Source organism: Xiphophorus hellerii, chromosome 18 (genome assembly GCF_003331165.1).
Source record: "Xiphophorus hellerii strain 12219 chromosome 18, Xiphophorus_hellerii-4.1, whole genome shotgun sequence".
Lineage (NCBI taxonomy): Eukaryota > Metazoa > Chordata > Actinopteri > Cyprinodontiformes > Poeciliidae > Xiphophorus > Xiphophorus hellerii.
In genome coordinates, this window is record NC_045689.1 from 7,335,811 (window position 1) to 7,359,882 (window position 24,072).

At 36.7% G+C, this 24,072-nt stretch overlaps 1 protein-coding gene across 4 annotated transcripts in view; it reads left to right on the top strand.

Annotated features, from left to right (window-relative positions):
- The window catches only part of arhgap42b (Rho GTPase activating protein 42b), a 101,589-nt gene that overhangs the window by 10,544 nt on the left and 66,973 nt on the right, over window positions 1-24,072 (top strand). For all 4 annotated transcript variants that reach the window (XM_032545855.1, XM_032545856.1, XM_032545859.1 and 1 more), the window contains exon 2: window positions 19,813-19,908. In XM_032545855.1, the coding sequence (XP_032401746.1) occupies window positions 19,813-19,908 (96 nt within the window). The remainder of the gene's footprint in view (window positions 1-19,812; window positions 19,909-24,072) is intronic.

Sequence of the window (24,072 nt, forward strand, 5' to 3'; positions counted from 1 at the left end):
ACAACAGTTTGCATTTTGGAGGCGTAGAGGAAAAATGAAACATGTTACTTTCAGGCGAGAGATGGAAGTTTGTTTCATGCCGGAATGAAATTGTTGCACTTTAGTTTTACATTTGTAGCATTCTGTCGCCGTTTACTAAAGGGAAGCGCTGTGTGTAAACAAAAACAGCTGTAGTCATCACAATTGTTTGGTTTGAAATCTAACGTTGGATATCACTGATCACATTTTATGTAACAAACAATTTTCATCATCAACAACTCATTTGTGTGAGACAGCAAATTTTAGATTTAATTTCAACCTCGGAAAAAAAATAAAATAAACTTTTCATTTTAATTGGAGTGGAATAATGTCAGTCAACATTTTTGCTAAACGTTTTAATGGTAGTTTGCTGGTGACACTTCGTACAATACCTTTCTGCAGATAGGACGACACAATTCTCGTAAAATTTCTGAAACTTTGAGTATACAGAGAATCCCTTGATCATTCCTCTTTGCACAGTTTCTCTATGTTGTCCTTAGTCATTTTCAGTACTCTCTCAGTTCATCCTACAGATATTCTACAGGATTAAAGCCTGAAGACTGAGGTGGTAGTCTGTGTTTATGAGCAAAACCCTAACCAGAAAGTAAGGACAAAAGCAAAGGTTACATTTATTTCAGTAGAAAAAAAACCCATTAAATTGGACAGAAGACAACCTTTTGGATGCCTTGTGTAAATGTGGCAAAAGAAAATATGTGAATAAAGTTAAGGACAATGTCCTTTGCTGGCTATTACTGCTAATGTACTGCTCCACTTAGTGTTTAAGTGTTTCTTTCCCCTAGCCATGAACGTCCCTGTCAGAAGTTTTGTTAAATGTGTTGTCTGTGCCTTTTAAACAGGAAATCTCCTAACTCAGTCCAAAGGCGGCACCCCCGGTGATTTATGGTGGAGGCTGGCACATCTGGCTTTTTTCATTCCGGCAGACTTGCAGGGGTAATAACTCTGATCTTTTCTTTAGAGCTCTAAAATAGGCTGTGGCACTGTATCAGCCTCTTATCAAAGACCCCGTGTCAAGAACTTCCAAGTAAACAAGCTGAAAATAATGCACATGTTAAACTATTAACCACTGCATGCCCTTTTTTGGTAAATGGTAACTAGCTTTGGGCTGGCATGAGATTTACAGGATACAGTGTTACAATGTTATCACTGTATTTATACAAAAAATGAAAGCAAAAATGCACAACACAATTTAACTGCTTTAATTTGAAAAAAAGAACAAGGAATTTTATTTCTTCTTGCCATACTTCTCATTAAAGAGTAACAGAAGGTGCATAAACAGCTGATATTCCCTGGATTGTTAGTCAGACTGTGCAGTTGGCTGCATAATAGATGTCAGTCATAGCATGCCAACTATAGTTTATGAAATTTGGAAATGGAACTTTCCTTCTAAGGATGAGAAAGCGTACATCTTCTAGCTAGCAAGCTGACGGGGCACAGCAACAGGTGCAGGAGGGGACGTGCTCTATTAGTCTTATCACTCCATACAAGACATGGTAAATGTGGCATTTTTTTCTGGCATTTAATTTAAAAGAATATACATGTCCTGACAATTTGATGGTGAATGTCATCATGCCAGGCCACTATATGCCTGGCATGATGATTTCAGCATATTCTCAAAATGTGCATGCTTTTGTGACCATTAGCTCCTTTGTTCCATCCGACAATGTAGTTCGTCACGTTATCTTAAAGGTTGGGTACAGCCACAATACAGAATAAGCTTATTGGGGGCAGGTTGGTTTTGGGATGATGTTCTTTTGGTCATGATCGCTGTCTTTATGACCACAGATTAAGATCTGAACATTGACCAGAAAAACAGCAGCTTCACTTTTTGGCTCAGCTATTTCTGTAACAAGAGAGTCCACCAAGACAGCTCAGCTGCTTTGCTTGAGGCAGAGACTGACCTCGAGTCAGAGGAAGCAGTTAACCTTTTTCTGGTTGAGAACCATGGCCTTGTATATGATATTTGCAAAGTAAATTAAATATGTCTTTAATTAGAATTTAAAAACATAAGTAGTCTAAGGATTTTTTTTCTCCAGTAGCTGAAGCGTTTTTTCTTGCCTTAAGTGTTTGATAAACTATATAAAATGTGCTGAAAAATATTGTCCATGTAGGCTTTATCTTTGCCACCCCATATTTAAGCATTCCTTTAATTTTTGATCAATGCTTAATCTGGTGAAAAGGCTAACACAGCAAACAGTTTATAGACAAAACAGCAAATATAGAGTTAGAAGGCTTTGATTTTAGCATTTGGAAACTTTCTGTATGCTTCGTGAGTGCAAGGTTCAGTCTGCAGGCTCCCCTCACACAGCAACACTTCCACCCCTGCTGGGCAGATGACAGGCAATTGTGATCGTACGCAGGTGAAAGAAGGCTTACCTGAAGGGCCGCTCCCCGGTTACAATCCTTCCAAATGGAATCAAAGTGGCACAATGCACCCTACTGTTGCATCAAAGAGATCCCCCCCATCTCTCATTAAGCTGGGGGCATAGAAGCATTCCCCTTTGAAGACCTTCTCATCTGAAATCACCAGAGTCTCCCTGACAAGATAAAGTAGCTTTAGTGTTCCTTAACACAGTGTTGATGTACAGGCACACGGTGAGCGGTCTTATCCAAAGAGCTGCACTTTATTTTTTAATTCCTCACTAAATAACAAAGGCAAATTCAAAGTACAGGGATACGGTAATGGTGACGGATTCTTTGTGAGTCATCTGAGCAGAGGCCTAAATGTGGTTCACTTTCAAGCTGAAGATGAATCGTCAGAATGTAACTTTTTAATGGAACACATTTATGCAGGTACACAAAGATGTTAAAATCTTTTATGCACCAATCTGAGAAGAGAGTTCATTAAAACCACTGAAAAATATGCAGAGGAGTAAAAGCACAACAAATGTGTTGCTTGGTAATTAGTCTGCTGCTGAATTTTGTTAAAAGCAGACAATGCAGTGTTTTAAGGGCAGCAGATTGATTATTAAGGGTTCCTTGTTAGATAGCGTTGTATGTCTTTTGTGCTTAATACTGGTAGGGTGTTACATTTTAGCAAAAAACATCAAACATCATTTATTTATTTGATAAAATTATATGTATGTGTAGAAAAAGTAAAATTTAATTGAGTGGTGTCAGTAAATGGAACAAATGTAGGTAGATTTGTAAAAATGTTTTATTATAGGTCAGAAAATTTCTTAAGGCCACAGACAGTGTCTTGTTGGAAAAAGGGGTTGCATCAGATCCCTACATTTTTTTCTTTATTAAAGTCAAATCTCTAAGGAATGTAATAAATGTTCCCCTGTAAGATGCATGCCATCTAGTGTGCCTACCGCATTGCATTACTATGAATTTTGATTTCAAATGAGATGTTTTGTACTTGCTTTGTTTAATGCAAACATTAAGCTGTTCTCTTTCTTTCACACCATTTCATTCAGTATGTCAGTTGTGAGCTGCTTTTCAGCAGAGGAAGTTTAAGGCACATGACATTAAATGTAACAATATCTCTCTGTCACATGAAATGTCAAAGTGTGTTTTTATATTTATAGTGTGTTTTAGATTGAAACTAGAAATCTGGTATTTACATACACTGTGTAGAGAATTCATAAAACACAAATCTCAGTGTCTGACATTAAATCCGACTGCATTTTTCTTGTTTTGGACTTGTTAGGGTTTCAAAAGTTATTTTTGTTTTTGAAATTTCAGAATACTTAGAAGGAGAGAATAATTTCAACCATGTTTTAATTCTTTCTTGAAAGCTTGAGCAGGTAACTTTTATTTTTTAAAAAAGTGACATTTGACTCTGAAGCTTAAACTAAAGTGGCAAAGTGTTATAATAGACAGAAAAGAATTCTTTCAATTGAGTAAAGTTAATTTGTCAGCCGAAAGTCATGAGACCTTGATTTAATATATAAATGGTTTGGGAGGGCCTTGAATCAGGCAGTTCTAGTTTTGGACACTAAAAAGCCGCCCAGAGATAAAGCTGTAGAGGGAGAGTGGACAAAAGCCGAAACATTTTGTTTTATTCTTTCAAGAATAAGGAGTATTCTTATGTTTTCTGTCTTTTCGTTCTCATTTTTAGTTAGTGTTTATTTAGAAATATATAAAAATATATATCTCTGTAAATCAATTATTTCTTTAGTTTGCATTATGTTGTACTTTGTAAACTTTCCTTCTGTGACATGAACTTTAAAATAAGTTCCTTTCATATGAACTCATGTTAAGAGGATTTAATAGAGCTAAGACTTATGTGCCTGCAATTTGGGTCCAAACATTTTACTTGCCTTGCAGGCATCTCTCCTGTTACACTGAAACTTGAAGCAATTAAATGTTACTAAGTATAATTCAACTTTGCATAAGCCACCTCTCCATTTGTAGTGCACTTCTAGGATAATGAAACAATAATATTTGATGTACCCGTGGGAACACTTTTTTTCTAGCTTTGAATTGGATTTAAAAAAGAACAAGGTTACTTTAGGTCAATGAAAAATACCACATAAACAAAGTAACACGGAGCACAATGATTATGTTTTTGTCCATTTCATATTTTTGTGAACAGTGCCAGGTGAAAGCTTGGGTAATTTCTGTTGCTAAGAAATGTTGAACCAAGAAAATGGCAATCTATTTTTAGCTCCTAATTACCATGAAAAAAGAAGAGAGAAGATATGGAAACAAGAATACAGCTCTCATTCATTGGCATTTGTGTAGCTGATATATTTCAAATTCTTGTTTTATTAAATATATTTTTCATGGATTTGTACTGACTTTTCTTTTAAAGGAATTTCTAAAAATCAGTTTTTAAAGTAATTCTTTATTTTGTTAGGTACTCCTTGTACTTTCTAAATTCTTTCTGACATGGATTTAAAACGGTATTGGAAACATTCTGCTCCATATTGATATAATGGCATCTCACAGCTTTATCAGCTGCACATCAATTGTTCAAATCTCCCGTTCCTCCACACACCTAAGGTTTCCTTTCAGTTTGAGATCTGGTGAATGTCATTGCCATGGGAGTACATCGAACTCATCGTCATGTTCAATCAATCAATCAAATTTTATTTGTATAGCACATTTCAGCAGCAAGGCATTTCAAAGTGCTTTTACATCATATCAAACACAGAAACACAATGCAACATAGAATCAATAATCAAAACACAGCATTAAGTCAAGTTCCATCAATAAATTTGTAATTGATTACATTTCAAATACAATTCTAAACAGGTGGGTTTTTAGTTGAGATTTAAAAGAAGTCAGTGTTTCAGCTGGACAAGTGTTTCAAGACAGCAGCTTGAGATGATTTGAACTTTGGAACATAGTGCATCATCCGAATGGTACTGGCCATCAGAAGGCAGGTACATTGTGGTCAACAACAATACTTAAGCATGCTGTGGTGTTAAAACATTTCCTTTAACTTGAATTGTACTACGAGACAGAAAGTGTGCCAAGAAAATATCCCACACTCAACTACGCCAGCTTCACCAACTTGCATGGATGTGATATTTATTATATACTTTCTGGTGCCACATTCTCGTGCTTCACAGTTCCTCAAAATAAGGCTGCATATTTATAAACATATATTTATTTCTTTAATCTTTATTTAGCCAGAATTCTAAATTCTCATTTAGACTTATGATCTGGCATTATCATTTTAGCTAATTTTAGCTTTACCAAAGTTTTTCTTAATTGAGTCAGTTGTTGATGTCCATGTCCTGATGCATCAAAAAATTGATTATATCTTCAACCCTACCAAAGTCAGACCATACCATCTTAATGTCACAGCTATTTCTGAGACTCAACGAACCAGGCACAGTTGTTTTGATCTTTCATCGTCCACTTGTACTAAGCCTGTCTGAATTGTACCTACAGTTTCCTAATCCTTACTGAAAAAGAGGAGCCTCTGGTGTATTCATCTAATGCTTTAGCCTATCTGCTTCAAGGTTCATCGAGTTGTTCATTCAGAGATGGTATTCTGCACTCGTCTCTGGGTTGTGATGAGTGGTTATTTAACTGCTGCTGCCTTTCTTCCTTTTTTCATCTGGAATCAGTTTCCCCCTTTTCATTCAACCCCCACTGTCAACAAGTCATCTATTAATGTCCAAACAGAAGGTGTATTTGCTTAAGAAGTCAATGTGACTGCTTGGCAAAGGTCGTCTCTCATCCTGCATTGTGTCTCTGTGGTAACCAACTCTTATCCGAGAAAATGTTCGGAGGTATCCTCTCTACTTTAACCACTGCTTTGGGTTCCAACTCAGATGTGGATAACTTCATCATGATATATTTCTCTGCAGATCCACAACTTTGTCATATTGATCAAAGAGTCTATAGAGAACCTTGATTTGTGGTTCAGTATTTGTGGATTCACCTATTTATATATTTTTCTATGGAATGTAACTCTAGATTATTTGTGGAAAATGTGCCTGTTTTATACGAATGACAGCATATCTAAAATATTTGATAGAAGATGCAGTTTGGGAAGCTGAAGAATTAATAAAAAGACAGTTGAAAAGGAAGCTGAAAGATACTAGTTGGCATGTTATTGGCTGGTGTTTGCAAATCTAGGAGCGACATTTATTCTCATTGGTGCTGATTAGCTCTATCCCCAACAATGTTGACATTAGCATCTGCTTTAGTACTAAGACTGTGTGTATCAATTCATCTTAATGTACATTTTGTGTTTGAACTACTAAAATAGGTAATTACAAGGTGTTACGCCCCCAAGGTCTAGGGGTTCAGGGGCGGTAACATAAAGATGTGTCCAGAGACAAGAAGAATTTTAAATGATTTATTACAAAAGGGATGGTTTCATTAAAACCAAAACACAATACAATTTAACAAAAAAAGGTCTAACAAACAGAAGAATGTTAAGTGCGAATTAGATTACTAAAATGTTTAAACAAGTTAGTCTTAAGTAAACTCAAAACAACGCAAAGAAAGGACACAAAGGGAGCACCAAACCTCCCAAACAGCTTAACAAAACCTCTTCCTACTAGCTGCACCACTGGAGGAATGAGTTCAGGAGCCTTTAATAGGGAGCAGGTGAGGCTCATCAACGTCTGATTGGCTTGACAATCCTCTGCTGGTCCAAGTGGGGTCGCTGCTCCTCTGCAGCCTCCAAGCAGCCAATCAGGAAGGTGTTCTGTCACAGCTGAACCCTCATTACTATTAGAGTCTAATATTTTTGTCCTGTTGTCAAAGAGATGAATATTAGTAAGAAAGCACAGTGGTGTAGGTATTTCATGCTGAGCAGGTCAAAGACATTTCACACATTTCCATGCACACTGTTTTTCAAGCATTCTAGCTTGGCCAGCTTGCTGCCTTCTCAGCATTTGGCCATAGACCTACTCTGCCATAAGTAGCCACCTGTTATTTTTCATACATCGTCGAAGGTTATAAAAGTCTCAGTTAAAAGCAAAAAATCCCATATCATAGCATATGGAGCATCAGTAGGAGCTGCTAAATGTGGTCGATGCTGATGTTGAATATCAGCATCGAATATTCGGTTCACAGTGTTAAGGCTGGTTATGAGGTAGAAACCATGAGTTCTTGAGTTGACATCCCATAAATGCATAAATAGTTTAACTTGTTTTGTTTAGAAACATAATTATACTATTTGCGTTTTAGACTGTGGATATCTTAATGCTTGAATAAATACTTGTTTTTTGCTTGCTTTTGGCTGTGACACTACCCCAAAGCATCATCAATCCACCCCCATGCAGGTAAACAGCTGCAGAGGCGTTCCTGTCAAAAAAGTTTCATACCCTGTTTGTCTCATTGCTGCCAAAAAAGTTGAACCGATCAACCCACAATATTTCTTTGAAAAACATATCAGGGTTACGCGGATCTTAATTTGCAAACATTAGATTTTATAGTGAAAATCCTATGAAAGATCTTTTTTTTTGTCGCTCATTTTTCAGTGCAATATTGTCACAAACAGAAGTAGAGAAATTCCCCATTGAAGTAGTGAAAAAATTGTCACCTTGAGAGCTGGTGCCCTCAGGACATGAGTGAATTAAGTTTCTGTTTGCATGCTCAGTTTGAAGCTTAAGCCTTCCCCCGCTGACAATTTCCTACACAGGGCACAGCAGAGAGGTCACTGATCCATCCAGGGCTAAAACAACATGACTGACAACTCTGTGTGCTCACACATGCTGCCAATTTAAAATCTGTAATTCACACGCTGGACTCTGGAAGTCAAACTGAAGGGAATACATGCACATTCTACACAGGAAGCCCCGCAGAAACCACGGATCTGCTCTAATGGTGCATTTTACCACGACTTCACTGTACTGCCTCAGGCAAAATTATGGATATTTTGCTAACTTTGCCTTTACAAACTGTGGAAATGTACTAATTTGATTGTGTTATGGTGAATAATGCATGCATCACGTGATATTATTCCAGTAAAACATTGCTATATGAGAGTGTTAACTACCACCCATGTTACTAAAACTTGAAAGTTGCTGCTGACAGTGAAAGAAAACAAAAAGCATTTTTAATGACCTGAAATTCACCTGGCAGAATGACAGCCAGCTGCTCTGTTTCCCCTCATGTCTCTCTCTATCCTGGAAAGAACACGTTAGTCCTTTTATTTACTTTTTAATTTATTAGCCCATATCATTTTGAATGAATCCACACATATGCAATTATATATTCCACCCTGCCTCTTGTCCATGCCCTGATATATACTGGAATATGGATTCAACTTATCATCTTGCAAGAAACCTGCAGATTCATCTTCTGCCTTGTCTTGTGTTGTGTCTGGGGCTGTCAGCAGATGGGATTTGGTAGTATGTGGTTGCCTTGGAGATAAGATAAAGGTTGTACCCAGGGGAGTTTGCTGTGTGGTGACTGACAGGTATAGTCCTTTCTCATATCTCTCTCGCTGGGCACTAAGTGGGGTGGGCCCTCCAACCAGTCATGTGTTTCCTGGATGTTCAGAGCTCAACGCTGTAATGAAAACCTGCACAAAGGAATGGTGGAGCACACTATAGGTGGCTTAGATACCTGTAATAACAGCCATTACTATGGGGCAAACGCAGTAAAATAAGCATGCATGGTGAGGTGGAGAGTTTTGCTATTTCAGTAATTAATCGTTTTGATTAATTGCCAAAAGAATATACAATTATTATATATAATTCTAAAAGTAAAAATAATGGTTTTACCTTTGTTACTTATGCAGGACTTTGATCACTTTGCTCTCAGCTAAGCAACATCTGAAGAGTTAAAGCATCTCGAGCCTGAAGAGCGGCCGCTCTTTTTCACACAGTTTCACATATTGAAAGTGATAGGTGCCAAATTCCTTCCCCTGCTAGATCTGAAAAGGCAGGCAACCATGGAGACTCTCATCCCTACTAAAGGCTCTTCTGTCTCTCTATAGTTTTTACCTTATGTTTCTCATTTGTCTTGACTTGAAGCAAATTTTTCAATTGCTCCAGCCTGTCTTTTTATGAATTGTTGTCAGTCACTTGGTCTAATGAATATAAAATGTAACAAAATGTAAAGAAAGTAGAAAGCACAATAATTACTTTTTAAAGTCATTTATAGGTCTGTTCTATTTACTACTTGTTTTAATTTGCAATATTGCAGAATTGTTCCCTCATCTTTTCAATCCAAAGTGAAACATTTTTACGTCTAAAACCAGTGCATTGGCTCTGCCCACACGCATGATGCACTGTATGTTGGGCACCATAGAAATGTTAATAAGATTTTTAAAATAAAAATATACAAAACATCTTCATCAATTTAATACAACTTCTTGTGTTGAAGAAAAAGATGAATTTCTTGTGCAGCCCTATCTCTAGTCTCGTGGTGGTGGTTTCCCCCACCTCTTAGTGATCTTCAATCTCACATTTGGTCAGAACCTATAGCTTCTTGCTCTGAGCGCTGAGAGCAGGAGCGTTGTTTCTGCAGCTCTCAGACGGCGCACAGAGCCAAGTAGGCATCTCTAAGTTTGACAGGAGTCTGCCAGAGCAAGAGCGCGTGCCAGAACGCTATTGAGCAAGCGTGTATGAGATTTATTGTTCGTTCTGTTATGCGCTATATGCGCTCTGATCAGTCTCACTGCATTGCACAAATTGGTCACTGCGCACTCTAGTTGGTGGCAGAAATAGTGTCCACGCAGAGGAATACAAAGAGGAAGAAGCCTTGGAATTATCTTACGGTCAGTAGTAAAAAAATAAAGTGAAGCAATATTTTATATTTACTGAAGCAACACAAAACTGCTTTGAACAAAAGAAAATCATGAAAAAATGTAATTACTAAAATGGTAAAGATACGACTTTGAACAGCAGTGTTAAAGTCTATTCTTCTAAAACAATGTGACTTAATGTAAATCAGTTCTGATGACTTTGACCTCTAAGTATTTGTGCACTGGGCAGTCAAATGGCCAGCAACGTCAATGCTTTTAACAGCCACCTAAAATTAAACAATAGAACGAAGAAGTCGAAGAATTGGCAAAAATAAATCATTTTCTAAGAGGGATGTCACAGAAAGAGCTACAGCTACAATTGCAGCAAATTAAGTCCTTACATAGACTCAAAAGGGCTGAATTCAAATTTATGTAACATTTAGATATTTTATTTAAAAAGACCTTTTACAATCATTTTCCTTCCCTTTCCTAATTACCCACTGTTATGTTGTTCTATCACAAGAAATATGAAAGAAAAACATTTACATTTCTGACAATATAAGAAAAAGCACAACATCTATTCATGTTTTTACGAGGCACTGCAGATTTTGTGACTGAGTTCTCAAAGTAAGTTTTTTTTTTTTTTGGCCAACCATAAATTATATTAAATTAACTTTAGATGAACAAGTCCTGTAACAGTATTTTTATTTTATAGATATTTAAATATTTATACTGAAATGTAATTAGGTATATGCCAAAGTGGCAAGGTTATGTTATAACTCAAGGTTGTAAGTTCAGTCAGAAACCATCTAAAAACTGCAATGACGTATGATTTATAAGTTCATTTGAATTTATTCTTGACTAACTGCATCAATCGTTTTTTATTAAACAGAGGGAGGATAACAGGGCCAAATCGGAGACATTTATTTAGCAAACTGAGAGCAGAAACTAATCTGTGGGAAATTATTCCACAGAATAGTTTAGGCAAAGCACATAACTGTCTAAAAAATATAATTATGTGGTTTAACCTTCAAATGTTAAAGCACATTTGAAGATGGTTTATTTAACTATGAACTTGAAGGTTCACCTGCTGCCTTGAAAATGTAAGTAAAGTCCGTTAGAAAATTGTTTTTGTTTTAACTCAGAAATTGAAGTTGATCAAATTCCCAGTCGTAGGGAACTTGAATATACATGTTTTTTTTTTACATATGTAATTGTTGCAACTTTCACTTTGTCTTGACAGTGTAATATGAGACATATAATCTGTGGAAAAATCAGGCTTCTCTGCCTTCTCACTGTGGTCATACTGCCATCTGCAGAAATACAGTATGCTCAGTAAAAAATTGCCAATTGCAGCTAAGTCTCAGCACCGTCAATCACATTCATGTATGAGCTGCTCAAGATTGCTGGTTTGCAGCAGCTGTGTTAATTGCAGGGAAATAACTAGAAAAACAGCTTGCAGAGCCTGTCCACCTAGACAGGCTTGCAGAGTCTGTCTAGGTGAAATTTCCATGTCTTCCCATTCTTGGGTTGGACTTCTCATGGGTCTGTACCCTCTCGCCTTGAGGCCATTTGTGTTCACATTACAACATTTTAAAATTGCCGGTGGATTTTCAGAACCTGAGACCTCGCACAGGATGGTAAAAAAAAAAAAAATAATCATAGAAATAACAAGTTTGGTCCCACAGTGTGTGATTTACAACCACACAGCAAACAAGACACTCCACACATGAACAGATTCCACTCCTGAAAATTCAGATGTCAGACGGGAAATCTGACAAACCTCTTTGAGATCAAACGTGAGTTCAGATAAAACGAACATGGCTGATGTGGAAGAAGCTTGTGGACTATTTTTAACAGAGAAAAAAAACAATACATATAAATGTCTCTGAAGTCCATTGAACTTTTTGATACTCCATGTCTCTTGTTTTGTCTCTAGGTTCCTCCTCCATATTTACCTCACCTCACTTTCTGGATGACTACATGTAGCATTTAACAGACTGTGTTCTTGTTTCTCAGCCCCGTATGCTGTGATATCAAACCAATACAATCCAACGTGTTGAATTGGTACTTTGGTTTGATGTCGAAGGCAGTCCCGACATCCTTCCAAGAAGACTAAATCACTCTTGTCACACAAGATGTTAGGAATATCTCATAAAGTGATCTTTAGAGCCATCATGATAATCAGAATGTCCTTACAATTGTTGGATAGGAGAAAATTGGGTCAAAAATCAGAATAATCAATTTGCCTTGTGAACCATGCATTTGTTAGGTATATAGATTGACCTAATTGTGTGGTTGGTTGCTTGTGATAGATGACCTGAAGACTTATCAGTGTGTACTTCACCTTTTGTCCAGTGACTCCATCTAAAGGCTCCAGCACCTTCATGACCCTTGATAGGACAATACAAGGAGAGATATTGGACGCAATTGGCAAAAATGGGAAGATGACCCCGTTTTTTAAGCTGTAACACCCAGTTCTTTCTTTTTTTTTCAAAATAAAAACAATGCCTTTATTTGACAGGGGCATGAGTTTCTATTGTGAGTGTGCAGCTTGTCAGTACGCCAGAGCTAAAAGATCATCCATTATTGATGGTCCTTGGAGAACAGCCAGACAACTGCATCTCTTTATTGATCTAAAATCTGCAGCTTATGATGGAAGAACATCACTGGCACAATACATCTTCTGGAACAGTTCCTCTCAGTGGCACTCAAAGCAGGCTCACTGTGCTACATTTTCTAGTAGCCAGACATAATCAAGAGAGTATGTTTGACAAGTACAGTGTAAGTCCCTGGATTTATATTCTAAGTATAAAGTACAGTAAAATACCTTTCTAAAACACATTCCTGGATCTAAATCTGTTCATTTTAGTCAAGGCCTTTACATACTAAGCAAAGATAAATTTGTTAATTTTGGTATTGAGAAAAAAAACCAATGTTTGTTCTGACCAGGACAGTTAAAACCCTACAAAAAATCAAGAGCAGGACGTCTGGGATGTCTTGATAGTTTCCTCCTAATGCAGCAGTCTAATAATTCTCACTTTAAATTTTTTGATCAAAAATATTGCTGTCAGATATCACACAAAAAAGGATTGCTTCCTGATGATATCAAGAACAACCTGTCTTTAACCCCAAATAATACCATAGCTAGAATCATCGAATACTTGAGACCCCCTCTAAATATACCTATATACCTTATTATGCATTAAGATCCCAAAGTGGAATCTATTGTGGCACTGTCCACTGTCTTCCTTATCTCCACTCTTGGCAGTACAGTCAATCAGCACCAAGGAACATAAGTGACACTCCTGTACTGACTGTTTTGCAAGAACCACCCAACAGCATGTCAAGTGGGTATTTCTGCTTTCTGAGCTGAATTTTGTTTCAAATATTTTAGATATACTCTATGAGAAAATCTGCCAATAGGCAACATTTTTTCTGCAGAAATAATGTTTCAGAGAAAAATCTGTGAATAGGTGAATTTGTGAAATCTGAACTGTGGATAGATGAGACTCCAATGGCCTTTATTGTATCTCAATCCTCCTCGTAATTAGCAGTGTTTTGTCATGTCTTCACTCAGATCCTTGTTGCTGTGCCCTTTCACATTTAAGTTGATGAGTCTCACCTGTTCCCACTCCATTAATCACTCCTCCCAGTACATATGCTCTTTCTACTGTATTAACTTATGCAAGTGATGTCTGTTGGTTATGTTTCAGGCAGATGAGTGACTCTCAGTACACCAGGCTAACTCTAAAACTGCTTCTGTTATTTCTATGCATGAAACAGAAAGAAAAGACTGTAACACTTAAAGCCCTTACTTTAACATCAACGGCTAATAATTTTAGTTATTTCACCAGAAAAAGTCATTCTGACATTGAGCATTACTTCATAAGAATTTGCTGAGATGAGAAATCTTGTTTTAATATTGCAGTGTTTTTGTGCCATGTACTCATTATAGCCCTATTTTTTATTGTCAAAAGTAATTGCTTAAATCTTTCACTCCAGTTTGTTTGCCAACAGACATACCCATTTTAACATTAATATTATGCCATTCCATTGTGCTTCATTCTTTTTTATTATTCTGGTAAAGACAGATAGTGTGAGGCCTTGAAAGAGAGCTCAAGCACAAATTCTTAAGCAGAAACAAGTATGATGAAAAGCATATAATTACACACATCCACACAGCGCCAACATCTGTGAAACAACTTTTGCAGGTTTGATTCAGACTTGCAAATCACGAGTTAAAACAACCCCCGCCCCCGTTTTTCATAGATGGTAACTAATTAGTCTTCTGTCACATGAACAGTGACTACAGTTTACTCTGTATCACTGCATGCTTCTCCTACTGTGCAAGAAAGGGGTCTTTTAAGTTCTGCGATGTTTGAAGTGAAGATATGGCCGCTGATGAGAGGAGAAAGCAGACGAGAAGCAATTAGTGAGTCACTGTGCAAGTGACAAAATGTACGTTTAAACTGAGGTGGATGACAACTAAAATGTCAGAGTGTTTTTAGAGTCCTCTATCTTGTTTTGCATTTAATTATAATTCTAAATGAATTATGAAATGTTAAAAGCACTTTGTGTGTTGTTCAGGGACATGAGCTTCTTCTACTCCAACAATCTAAACTGTACACTCACTTTATGTAACAGTGGCTTATAGCAATTCAAAATGAGATGTCTGGTGAAAAAAATTACAATTAAATGATTAAACTCTCTGCTAGCATGGTTAATTCTGGGACCTGCATTAAAAGAACTACTTTATTATTTTTCTCCTCAAATATTAGATTTACAACCCATTATGTCTCTATGTGGAGGTGCTTCATCTGTTTGTTTTTTTTTGCAATGTGGAATACATTGGAATGTTGCAAATAATTTAAAATAGCACAAAACATTACACAATTCTTGAGGGACTGAAGTACATTGTTGGCTTAGTTATAAAAAGAATAATGGTAGCTTTAAAAATCATGTAAAATTTAGTAGCTGAACCTGATGCTTGTTTCAGTGCAAATATGTCATGTGTTTAGACAACATTTCTGTAGAGTTTTTGTTAAATTTGCGGAAAAAAACAGATTTTTTTCCTCGAGGGAAAAGTTTTGCTACTGGTTCATCCGGTATCCTGAAAATTACCCAGTTTTGTTCACAACCTGAGAAACTTGTGTTGCTAGTTTCAATTACCCTTTGATTTTTGTTGCATTTCTGACTCCGACCACATCTGTGTGAATATTTTTCCAAATGCAGATTTTCTACAATATTTTCACCTCATGACAACATTTGACCTGAAATTTTTATGTGAAAGCTGTAAATATGTTTAAACAGATTTTTAGTGGGGGTTTAAAAATGACTGCGTGTGGTATGTACATGTCAACTAGACATCCTAAGGGTACCAGAAACGATGACAAAAGGCCAAGATAGGTGACACACATACTGTACATAGACATAACAGGCTTAATGTTCCACAAAATACACTTCATTTCCTCATGTTTTGATGCCTGTAGAATAAATGCTAACATACGTGTCAATATAAACAGCCATGTGACATCTTTAGTATTAAATGTATATTTAATATGATGCAACATTAAATATCTCTATACTTTTATGACTTTTATGCAAATATGTACTGAGTTTTTAAAAGGCACAGTGAGGTGTTTTTCCGTGTCTGAATGAATGTTATTTTTAATGTCTTGTTTCTTTTCCCACCAGGGACTAAAATAAAAACAAAGTGGGAGGTTGTATTTTAGGCAGGCTGTGTGCAGGAAATGATAACCTAGTCTCGTCTCTCCCCACAGAATATTAGACCGTTAAAGCTCCTCTAATTCTTAAGTGGTCATGTTGCACTCCTCCCTCTGCAAACAATGAAAAGTTGCTCTTGGCCACTGGTGAGTCAGTGCTGATAAGCTAAAGGTGTAAGACTGTGCTTAAAAAATAGGTTTATAAGATAATTAGATGGTTTTTCCTGAGGACTTTTGTGCTTAGCAGAAACATAACTCATATTGTGTGGTTTTAACAGCAGGCAGAGGGCAAAGGATGGTCTTACTTTTGGAAGTTCTTAAATGAATTCAAATAACATATTAAACAAGTTTATGTTTTGGTACTATCATTTGTTTGATTAAAATGTTTAAACTTTTTAATATTCTTTTAAAGAAATGCATGTTGTTCAGTCTGTAATTGGCCAGAGGCAAAATACCCAAAATACTGCTTTTCACCGTATGTTTTCCTCTGTAATGAGCAGTACTTTATTGATCTCTAATGATCAGCTACTTATTTCACTTCTTGAAGAAGAGAAGCTGCCAACACCTGCGGAAAAGTGATTGAAATGGTTTGTTTTAATGGGCAGCATCTGAATTAAAGCACAGAGAAATTGGCAGGTGTATGGAATTGGTCCATTTGTATGACCAGCTTGTTACAGGCACTGAGGAAAATAAAATTCTCCCCTTCTTTTTTATCAGTGAACACACCACATAGTTCCGCCTCTTCAATACTTTTTGGTGCATAAGCTGTTGTTGAGGGAAGTAGACTCAAAACAAGATGTTTTAGGGAGTGCAATGTGCTTTAATATGAAGTCTCGGGAAAGCATGCAAAAATTGCTAACATCTATTTAAAAGGTAACAATATTATTTACAACATATCAAAACATGCTTAGTATTTCATTCAGGCTGGGGGAGAGAGTGAGACTTTGCTTAGATAACAGGAAGGCTGAGTGGAGTACTGCAATGTTGATATATTATCCCTTTGAACTTTCAATCTCAGTTTATCATGTCATTTGGGATTCTTCTGTAACATTCACTTTTAGGTTTAAGACTTTTATTTTAGTTTTATGAGTTTTCCATTGTTGGTAGATCCTAATATATTTTGGTTCAACTCCTCCTGTCTGTGTCTTCTCAGCCTTTTACCATCTCCTCTCCCCGCTCAGCTGCCATTAATTTTGTTTGTGTGTACGTGCCTGGTTTCCAAGTCACCATCACAATCCCATTGTATGTAAGCTCCCTGGTTTCTTTGCTCATTACTGGATTCTTGTGTTGCTCTCATCATTGTTCCGTGTTCTTATTTTTCTCATTTCAAGACTGTAAGTTTTTCATTTTATTTATTATACAATCTTCATCTTTCTGCTGATGTCCTGTCTGCATGTGGGTGCTCCTAATCCAAAACACTTAATAAGCCACCTTTTAGAAATAATGAACTCTGGTGAATGCACACTAATACACGCTGCATTTTTAGTACAATAATGAGTGGCATGCTTGGGTTCTCTCTGAGTACTCTCGCAATCCAAAGCTGCATATTAAGTCAATGTATCTCTCTAAAATTCTCATTTGTTGTTAAATTCTCACCCAATGAACGCTGAAGATACACACCAGCACTCTCACTACTTTGCACGGTTAAGCGTGTGTGGACGATGAATAGATGTTCCCAAATTTCTCATCATGTAATGCTTATCATCATGTCAAAGGTTTACAAAAACCAGAGATGCACTGTGATTTGGACATCTGCTTTTTATTTCAAAACCTATCTTATTGTGGCTTTTTTATTTAAAAAGTGATCTAGCAACCAAAATATGTTGGAAGTTCTTTACACATGATTTATGTGCTATTTGGTCTTTTTGAAGGCTGTTGTTTATCCTTTAGTAATTTTCTTGTGTAAATACACAGCTAGCATGTACACAAACCGGCAGTAAACTCTAAGGAAATTACTAATTTCAAGAACCCCATAAATTACAGTAATTATCAATGAAATGTAGTTTCCCTCTTGAGTCAAGTAGCAAACATTATATGCCTAAATGGCAGATAATATTATTGATTCCACTGGAAAAGCAATCCAAAATCTGTACACACATGAATATATACTTCATACCTGCTCTGTTAATAGAGCAGTAATGTGTTATATAATTGAGTTTTAAAGAATATTGGAATGTTTTGTCTAAGCTCAATTTCCCATTGACATCCCTTGCTTAGATTAAAGACATTCATCTAATGAGTAATGTTTTCTGTATTTTCTCAAGATGTTTTGAAATATATTATATAAATAGAATAGGACATTAAATCACAGTTAAACTCCTGGAATGAAATAAACATCCAAAGTTCTTTGCAAGGCCAGCTGTCCAAGATTGATTTAAACGCTAGTGTTTATCAATTTTAGCACGAAGGTAGGAATTTTCCTTTAGGCCCAAATCTTACGGACAAAAGCAAGAATTCTAATCGATAAACTATCGTTAGTTATTATTCCAGTCACTTTCACAGTTGCTGATGTGTGAATGTCAGTGAGCATGGAGTTTGACAGTCGGTCTTAAAAGGATATTATTTTACTCTGTTCCCAGACACTGTCAAGCACAACTTTTGCTTGAAACTTGTGAGTTTGTCCCCTGCCTGCATTAAAGACAAGGTCTGGAAGGAAGGTTTTCTTGGCACCAGTCACTGCATGGTCCCCCCCCCAAAAAAAAATAAAATACAGTTCCTGGCACTTGAGGGAAGAACAGTGAGTGCTCAAAGAGCTGTCATCCCTCACTGTGAATCATCCAGTGCTGCATTAACATATCCTGGGTCCTGAGACTTCTAACTTTTCACGTATTTGACATTAGTGAACCAATCAAAGGTTTACTGAAGCTGAATGGTTTCATTGTGTAGGTATGTGGTAGGATTTAACTAAGTATAGAAGTTATACATTCTCATGGAGTTAACACACAACTGAAGGGGCAGTACTATGTGTTTTCCAGGCAGATAGTGGCATTTTATACCACAATGAACTGACTGTTACCTCCAGCTTTTATAAATATACTGCATGTATAAAACACTACTTGAGATATTTAATGTTGACTCCTTAAAATTGGCCCTCTGTCTCATCCATGCATCCCCTACCCTCTGTTCGTCATTTCATATTGATTTCCAAAACACTGCATGATTAATATAATATAATATAATAAATTTCAAGGTGCTGGTAGATTTATTCATCTGCATCATTTTAATTGCATATTAAGTGTTAGTTGTTGAGCTGCTATTGTCCGACAACTAAAAGGGGACAAAAGCCCTACATAGCCCCTCTAAAAGTGAAAAAAATAATTATTTAACTAATGACACCACTTAAAGTTACCATTAAGTCTTTTACAAACTGCTGGAAGCTGCAGTCATTAAAGGTGTTTTGTGATTATAGGGAGGTCTTTGTGTCTGCTTGTCTTTGGCACACACATTTTGCACACTTTGTCAGGATTACAGAGCCTTGGTAGTTGTTGACTCAGCCTCCTTGCGAAGCAACTCTGTTTACCATATGACTTTTAGTTCATAGAGAAGGGGCTTTGAGGCTTCCCATATTTGGCCTGAGTCAGACACTGAGAGCAGGTGTTGGCGGTCCGCTGGAGGATTTTTGTTTGATTTAGTCTGTGAATATAATTTGGCATCATTTTTATTTCCAAGCTTTGAGCCAGTGGCGTTCTCATGTCCCTGTGGCTTGTGCTCCGGTTCCAGAAAACGACACCAGTCGTTTCATAAATAAACAGAAAACAATTAGACCACAGTATTTTTTTTTAACACAGTAGCAAAATAGAGAACATTTTGTCTTAATTACTCAATTACTTTTCTGGAGCACAAGTTACTATAACCGGTTTAATATAGAAACAAATATATTGGTTGTTTTTATTTAGTGACAGATTCAGGCTCAACTTTATCTTCTGCTCTGTTTTTTTTCAGGTCTTTCTGCTGCTGTCCAGAAGTTCTCCCAGTCGTTGCAGGAGTTCCAGTTTGAGTGCATAGGTGATGCTGAGACAGATGACGAGGTCAACATTGGTAAGAGTCATTTATCATGGCACAACTCTGTCATTTGTTTCAAATTCATTATAGAAGCTTCTGTAAAGTCACCGGAGGAAAAACTGTTGCTTTATTGCAATTTGCAATACAAAATACACCAGTTTTGTAAATTATTTTAAAAAAAACAAAAGCTAAGAGATTCATTCATGAGATTCAAATGCATGAGAGGAGGACCAAGGAACAAACTCTCATGACCTGATGGCATCCTTGAACTTCAAGATCATCCCATATAGACTATAATTCCACTTTTCATTATGATATTATGCATTTCCTGTAATAATCATGTTTTAATTGGCATTTCTTCACTCTTAAAGTTCTCAAATCAGGCTAACTCTTAGACCAACATCCTAAAAGCTTTAAACAATAGTTAACAGTTTATTTCCTCCTGCGATTTATGCATCAGGCTCAATTCTCTTTCAGTGCCTTGCACTGTAGTCTTGTGACTTCATATCATTTTTAATGGTGTGAAACTACTACAGTATTCCATTTGATGCACTTTAAAATATCTTCAGCACTTTAAAATATCTTCAGTGAAACAATTATCTTGTCATTCTGAAGAAATTGATAAAAACCAGCCCCCTTTCCACTCATGGAAACCTCAATTTATTGCAGTTATGTGCTGCAGTGTTTTCTGGTCTGGTTTTATGTTAGGGCTTTTTCATAAATGTTCTAAGTGTTTGCAGCTATTTAGTATTTATGGCTATTATGTGCAAATAACCTTTTGCCTATAATTGCAAGCTTCTTTTGACCCTTCTGTTTTGGAAAGCTCTTTACCTTGTTTTTCCTCTTTGACCCATTTACTCAAACATTCACACACCAGTCCAGCAGAGCTGCCATGCAGAGGTGCCTGTCTGCCACCACAAGCCAACTGTAGATCAGCATATTGCCTGAGGGTACAATAGCTTAAGGTGGGGGCAGGGATACAAATGCCAGCTGTGCTTTTTCAGTGCAATTATGCTTGTCTGCAAAAGGGAGAACACACAACCTTGGCCTTTCTCCAAAAAATGCAACATGCATGCTAATTGGCTGTTGCATTTTACTAAACAGATTAGCACATTTTGCCACATTGTCATGCATGTACACACAGTCCAAAAAAAACGGAGTAGATGGATGGAGCCATTGGCCAGGTACAGATTTTATTCGTCTACTCAGTATCTCATAAATGTATTTTTCACATTTGCATTGTGTTATAACTACAAAATCCTGCATTTTTTGTGGTTTTATTTTAAGCAAAACTGTGAAAAAACTGTGGTTTAATTTTTTTTACAATAGTAACTTAAAATGTCTGAGAACCAGTTTTCTAATTGAAAAATACTATTCGGAATGCTAAATCATAACTCTGGCTGGGCCAAGGCTCTGAAACGTGGGCCCCCTAAAGAGACTCCTGATAACCTTGAGCAGTAATATTATAAAACTAAGCAGTGTTCTGATATTTAAAGGGAATAGGAAAGACATGTAAAATCTGCAATAATATGAACAGAATGACAATGATTTTTGTGCATGTCAGTCTAAAAATCAATGAGCTTCTTAACTATTTCATTATTATTTTTCTTTAAGTATGGGATCATTCTATTATTTTAAATCTTTTGTTGTGTGTTTTTTTTAAATCAGAAAATGTAATAAATTATTTCAAATGCCAACATTTTTAGATTTTATGTAGTAAAAAGCCCAATTCATCCTTACTGCATGATTGCAGCATGAAATATCAATATGACAAAAAAACTGCTTTTGTATTAAATAAAATAATTATTAAAAAAACAATTGAATCCACCCAGTGAGATATTTATTGATAAATTTAAGACACTAGTCTTTCATTACAAGTATAGAAATGGTAGATAGATACAACTTGTCCAAAACAACAACAAAAACAGATTAATGAGATGAACATTATCTACTAAATTTATTTTCCAATAACTGGATAGTCTGTCTGGGTTTTATGCTTGCATGAGTCCACAGCAGAAAAATGCAGTATTAACACTGCTTAGTTAAGTATTTGTTCACATATTATCATGATTTTCACCTGAATTAACTGCCTCTGGCAAGTTTTCAAAATATGCAGCAGCCCCAATTAGCTAGTACTTTAAAAATATGATAAGCTAATGTTTGTTTAGTTTTTTCTTTTTGTGAGAGGTTGTGTAAATTTTGCGGTTCCAGGCAAAATTGTTTTTAAAAATCTGAGAGAAAAATGGCTTTATGGATTGTAAAGTTTGCAGACGCCCAGGGCCAGGGATTTAGGTTTATGTATAGCCTATATTGCCTCTTTTATTTTCACACGGATTCTTGTGCAGCCTCTTGTCAAGCCTCCAGGACATCTGAAGGACTAATTGTGATCAGTGTCAGAGATTAATGGAGGTGGAAATCATCCAGCCTCCAACAGGTATCTGAAAGCAGATGTGCAGGGGGATGCACCGACTCTAATGGGCAGGACTGTCAGTCTGGCCTCTTCCTTCGCCTCTTGTTTTGTATCCCACTCATTATCCCCAGCTTACGTCCCCCACTCCGTGCCGTGGTCTGCTGAATTACTGACCATCTGTGAGGGCTGAACAGGATATCGACCTTCTCATCTTGAGACTTTAATGTTCATCAGAATGCTAAATGACCAGTACCGTACAAAGCTGCAGTAACTGTATGGGGCGCACTCGCTAATTATGTTAAATGGAAAAATCCACACCCAAAGTGAAGTCTCATTAGAATAAAGCACACTTTAATTTGAGGCAATGCTCACATTCCCAGCCCTGCAATAAAGGATCTGTTGATCACAGATGGAACAATAGCAATCTTAATCTCTCACCTATAACTGATTTTGGTCTTTATTAAACAATCAGCACACAAAAGTGAACTGACAATATGTCAGGAACAAATTTAAAATGTACAAATATAATAAAAACTTGCCTCTGTTTTAATTTCGAATTCAGTGCCTGGCCAGTTTCCCATTTACATCATAGCCACACTGCTGTATTCACTCAGTGTCTCAGAGAGAAAAGGCCATGATAACTATTTGAGGGGAAAAATGAAACAGCCTGTTGAAATCAATCTTGTCATCAATGAAACCAAGTTTCTGACTGACATAGCCAGACCCTTGAGTGATTGCCACCAAGGATCTTGATGCAGTATTGGTGCAGTCCACTTTGATGCTCCGAGCCTCCTCACGAAACATTGGGATGTTGTGTGTGCTGTCAGACGGGTTCACCTGACCTTTTATTGATTTCCCTCGATGACTTCCTGCGGTGACATTCACATGCCAGTCAGTTATCTAGGAATCAATGGAGCCAAGGGATTGATGTGGCCATAGAAATGTAATTTTTTTTTAAAAGTTGAAGGACCTTTCCTCAGAAGGTCAGTCATTGAGGCCTTAAGAGCTGTTAAAATCCTTTTTGGGGTGAAGAGAAATCTGATATGAACAAGCCAAAATGAACAATTAAATCTAGTATGAAAGGTCCACCTAATCCACAAAAAAAAAACAGTTGGTTTCCTGGCAGAAGTTATTAAAAGGGGGTTAAGATGTATTTTCCAGGCACATAGTGTTATTTTTATAGCACAGTCAAGTAAATGTTGCCTTCAGTTGTTTTGAAAATGCTGGATATTTCAAAAATAACTTCAAATAAATTTGACTTTGCATCATAGCCATATCTGATGCCTTTAAATTGGCTTTTGTCTCTTTAAGAGGCTCCTACCCCTTCCAACACTAGAGGCTACGGTGATGGGTGGTCCTGTAACCAGTGAGTTATAGGTTCAAATCCCTTCTCTGTCTCTGTTTTTGTGTTCTTGGCACTTCACCCACCTTACCTGCTGGTGAACCAACAAAAACCCCTCAGAATGATCCTGCCGTCACCGTGCTTGATGGTTGTTTTCTTAACTTAAAAAAATTTTACCTTGGTTTTTTTTAACATACAACTTGTCTTTTTCTTGACTAACAATGTTATTGTCCTGATTTAACCCTCCTGTTATGTTCCGGGTCAAATTGACCCGTTTTAAAATTTACAAATTAAAAAAAAATAAATAGAAGCATTTTTTTTGCATGGAACGTTTTCTATTTGTCTTAATAGGTGCACTCTAGACATAAGTTGAAAATTTATTCATTTTACACATTTGTACCAAACCCTAGGTCTACTTTTTACATCGATACTGTTCGGGTCAATTTGA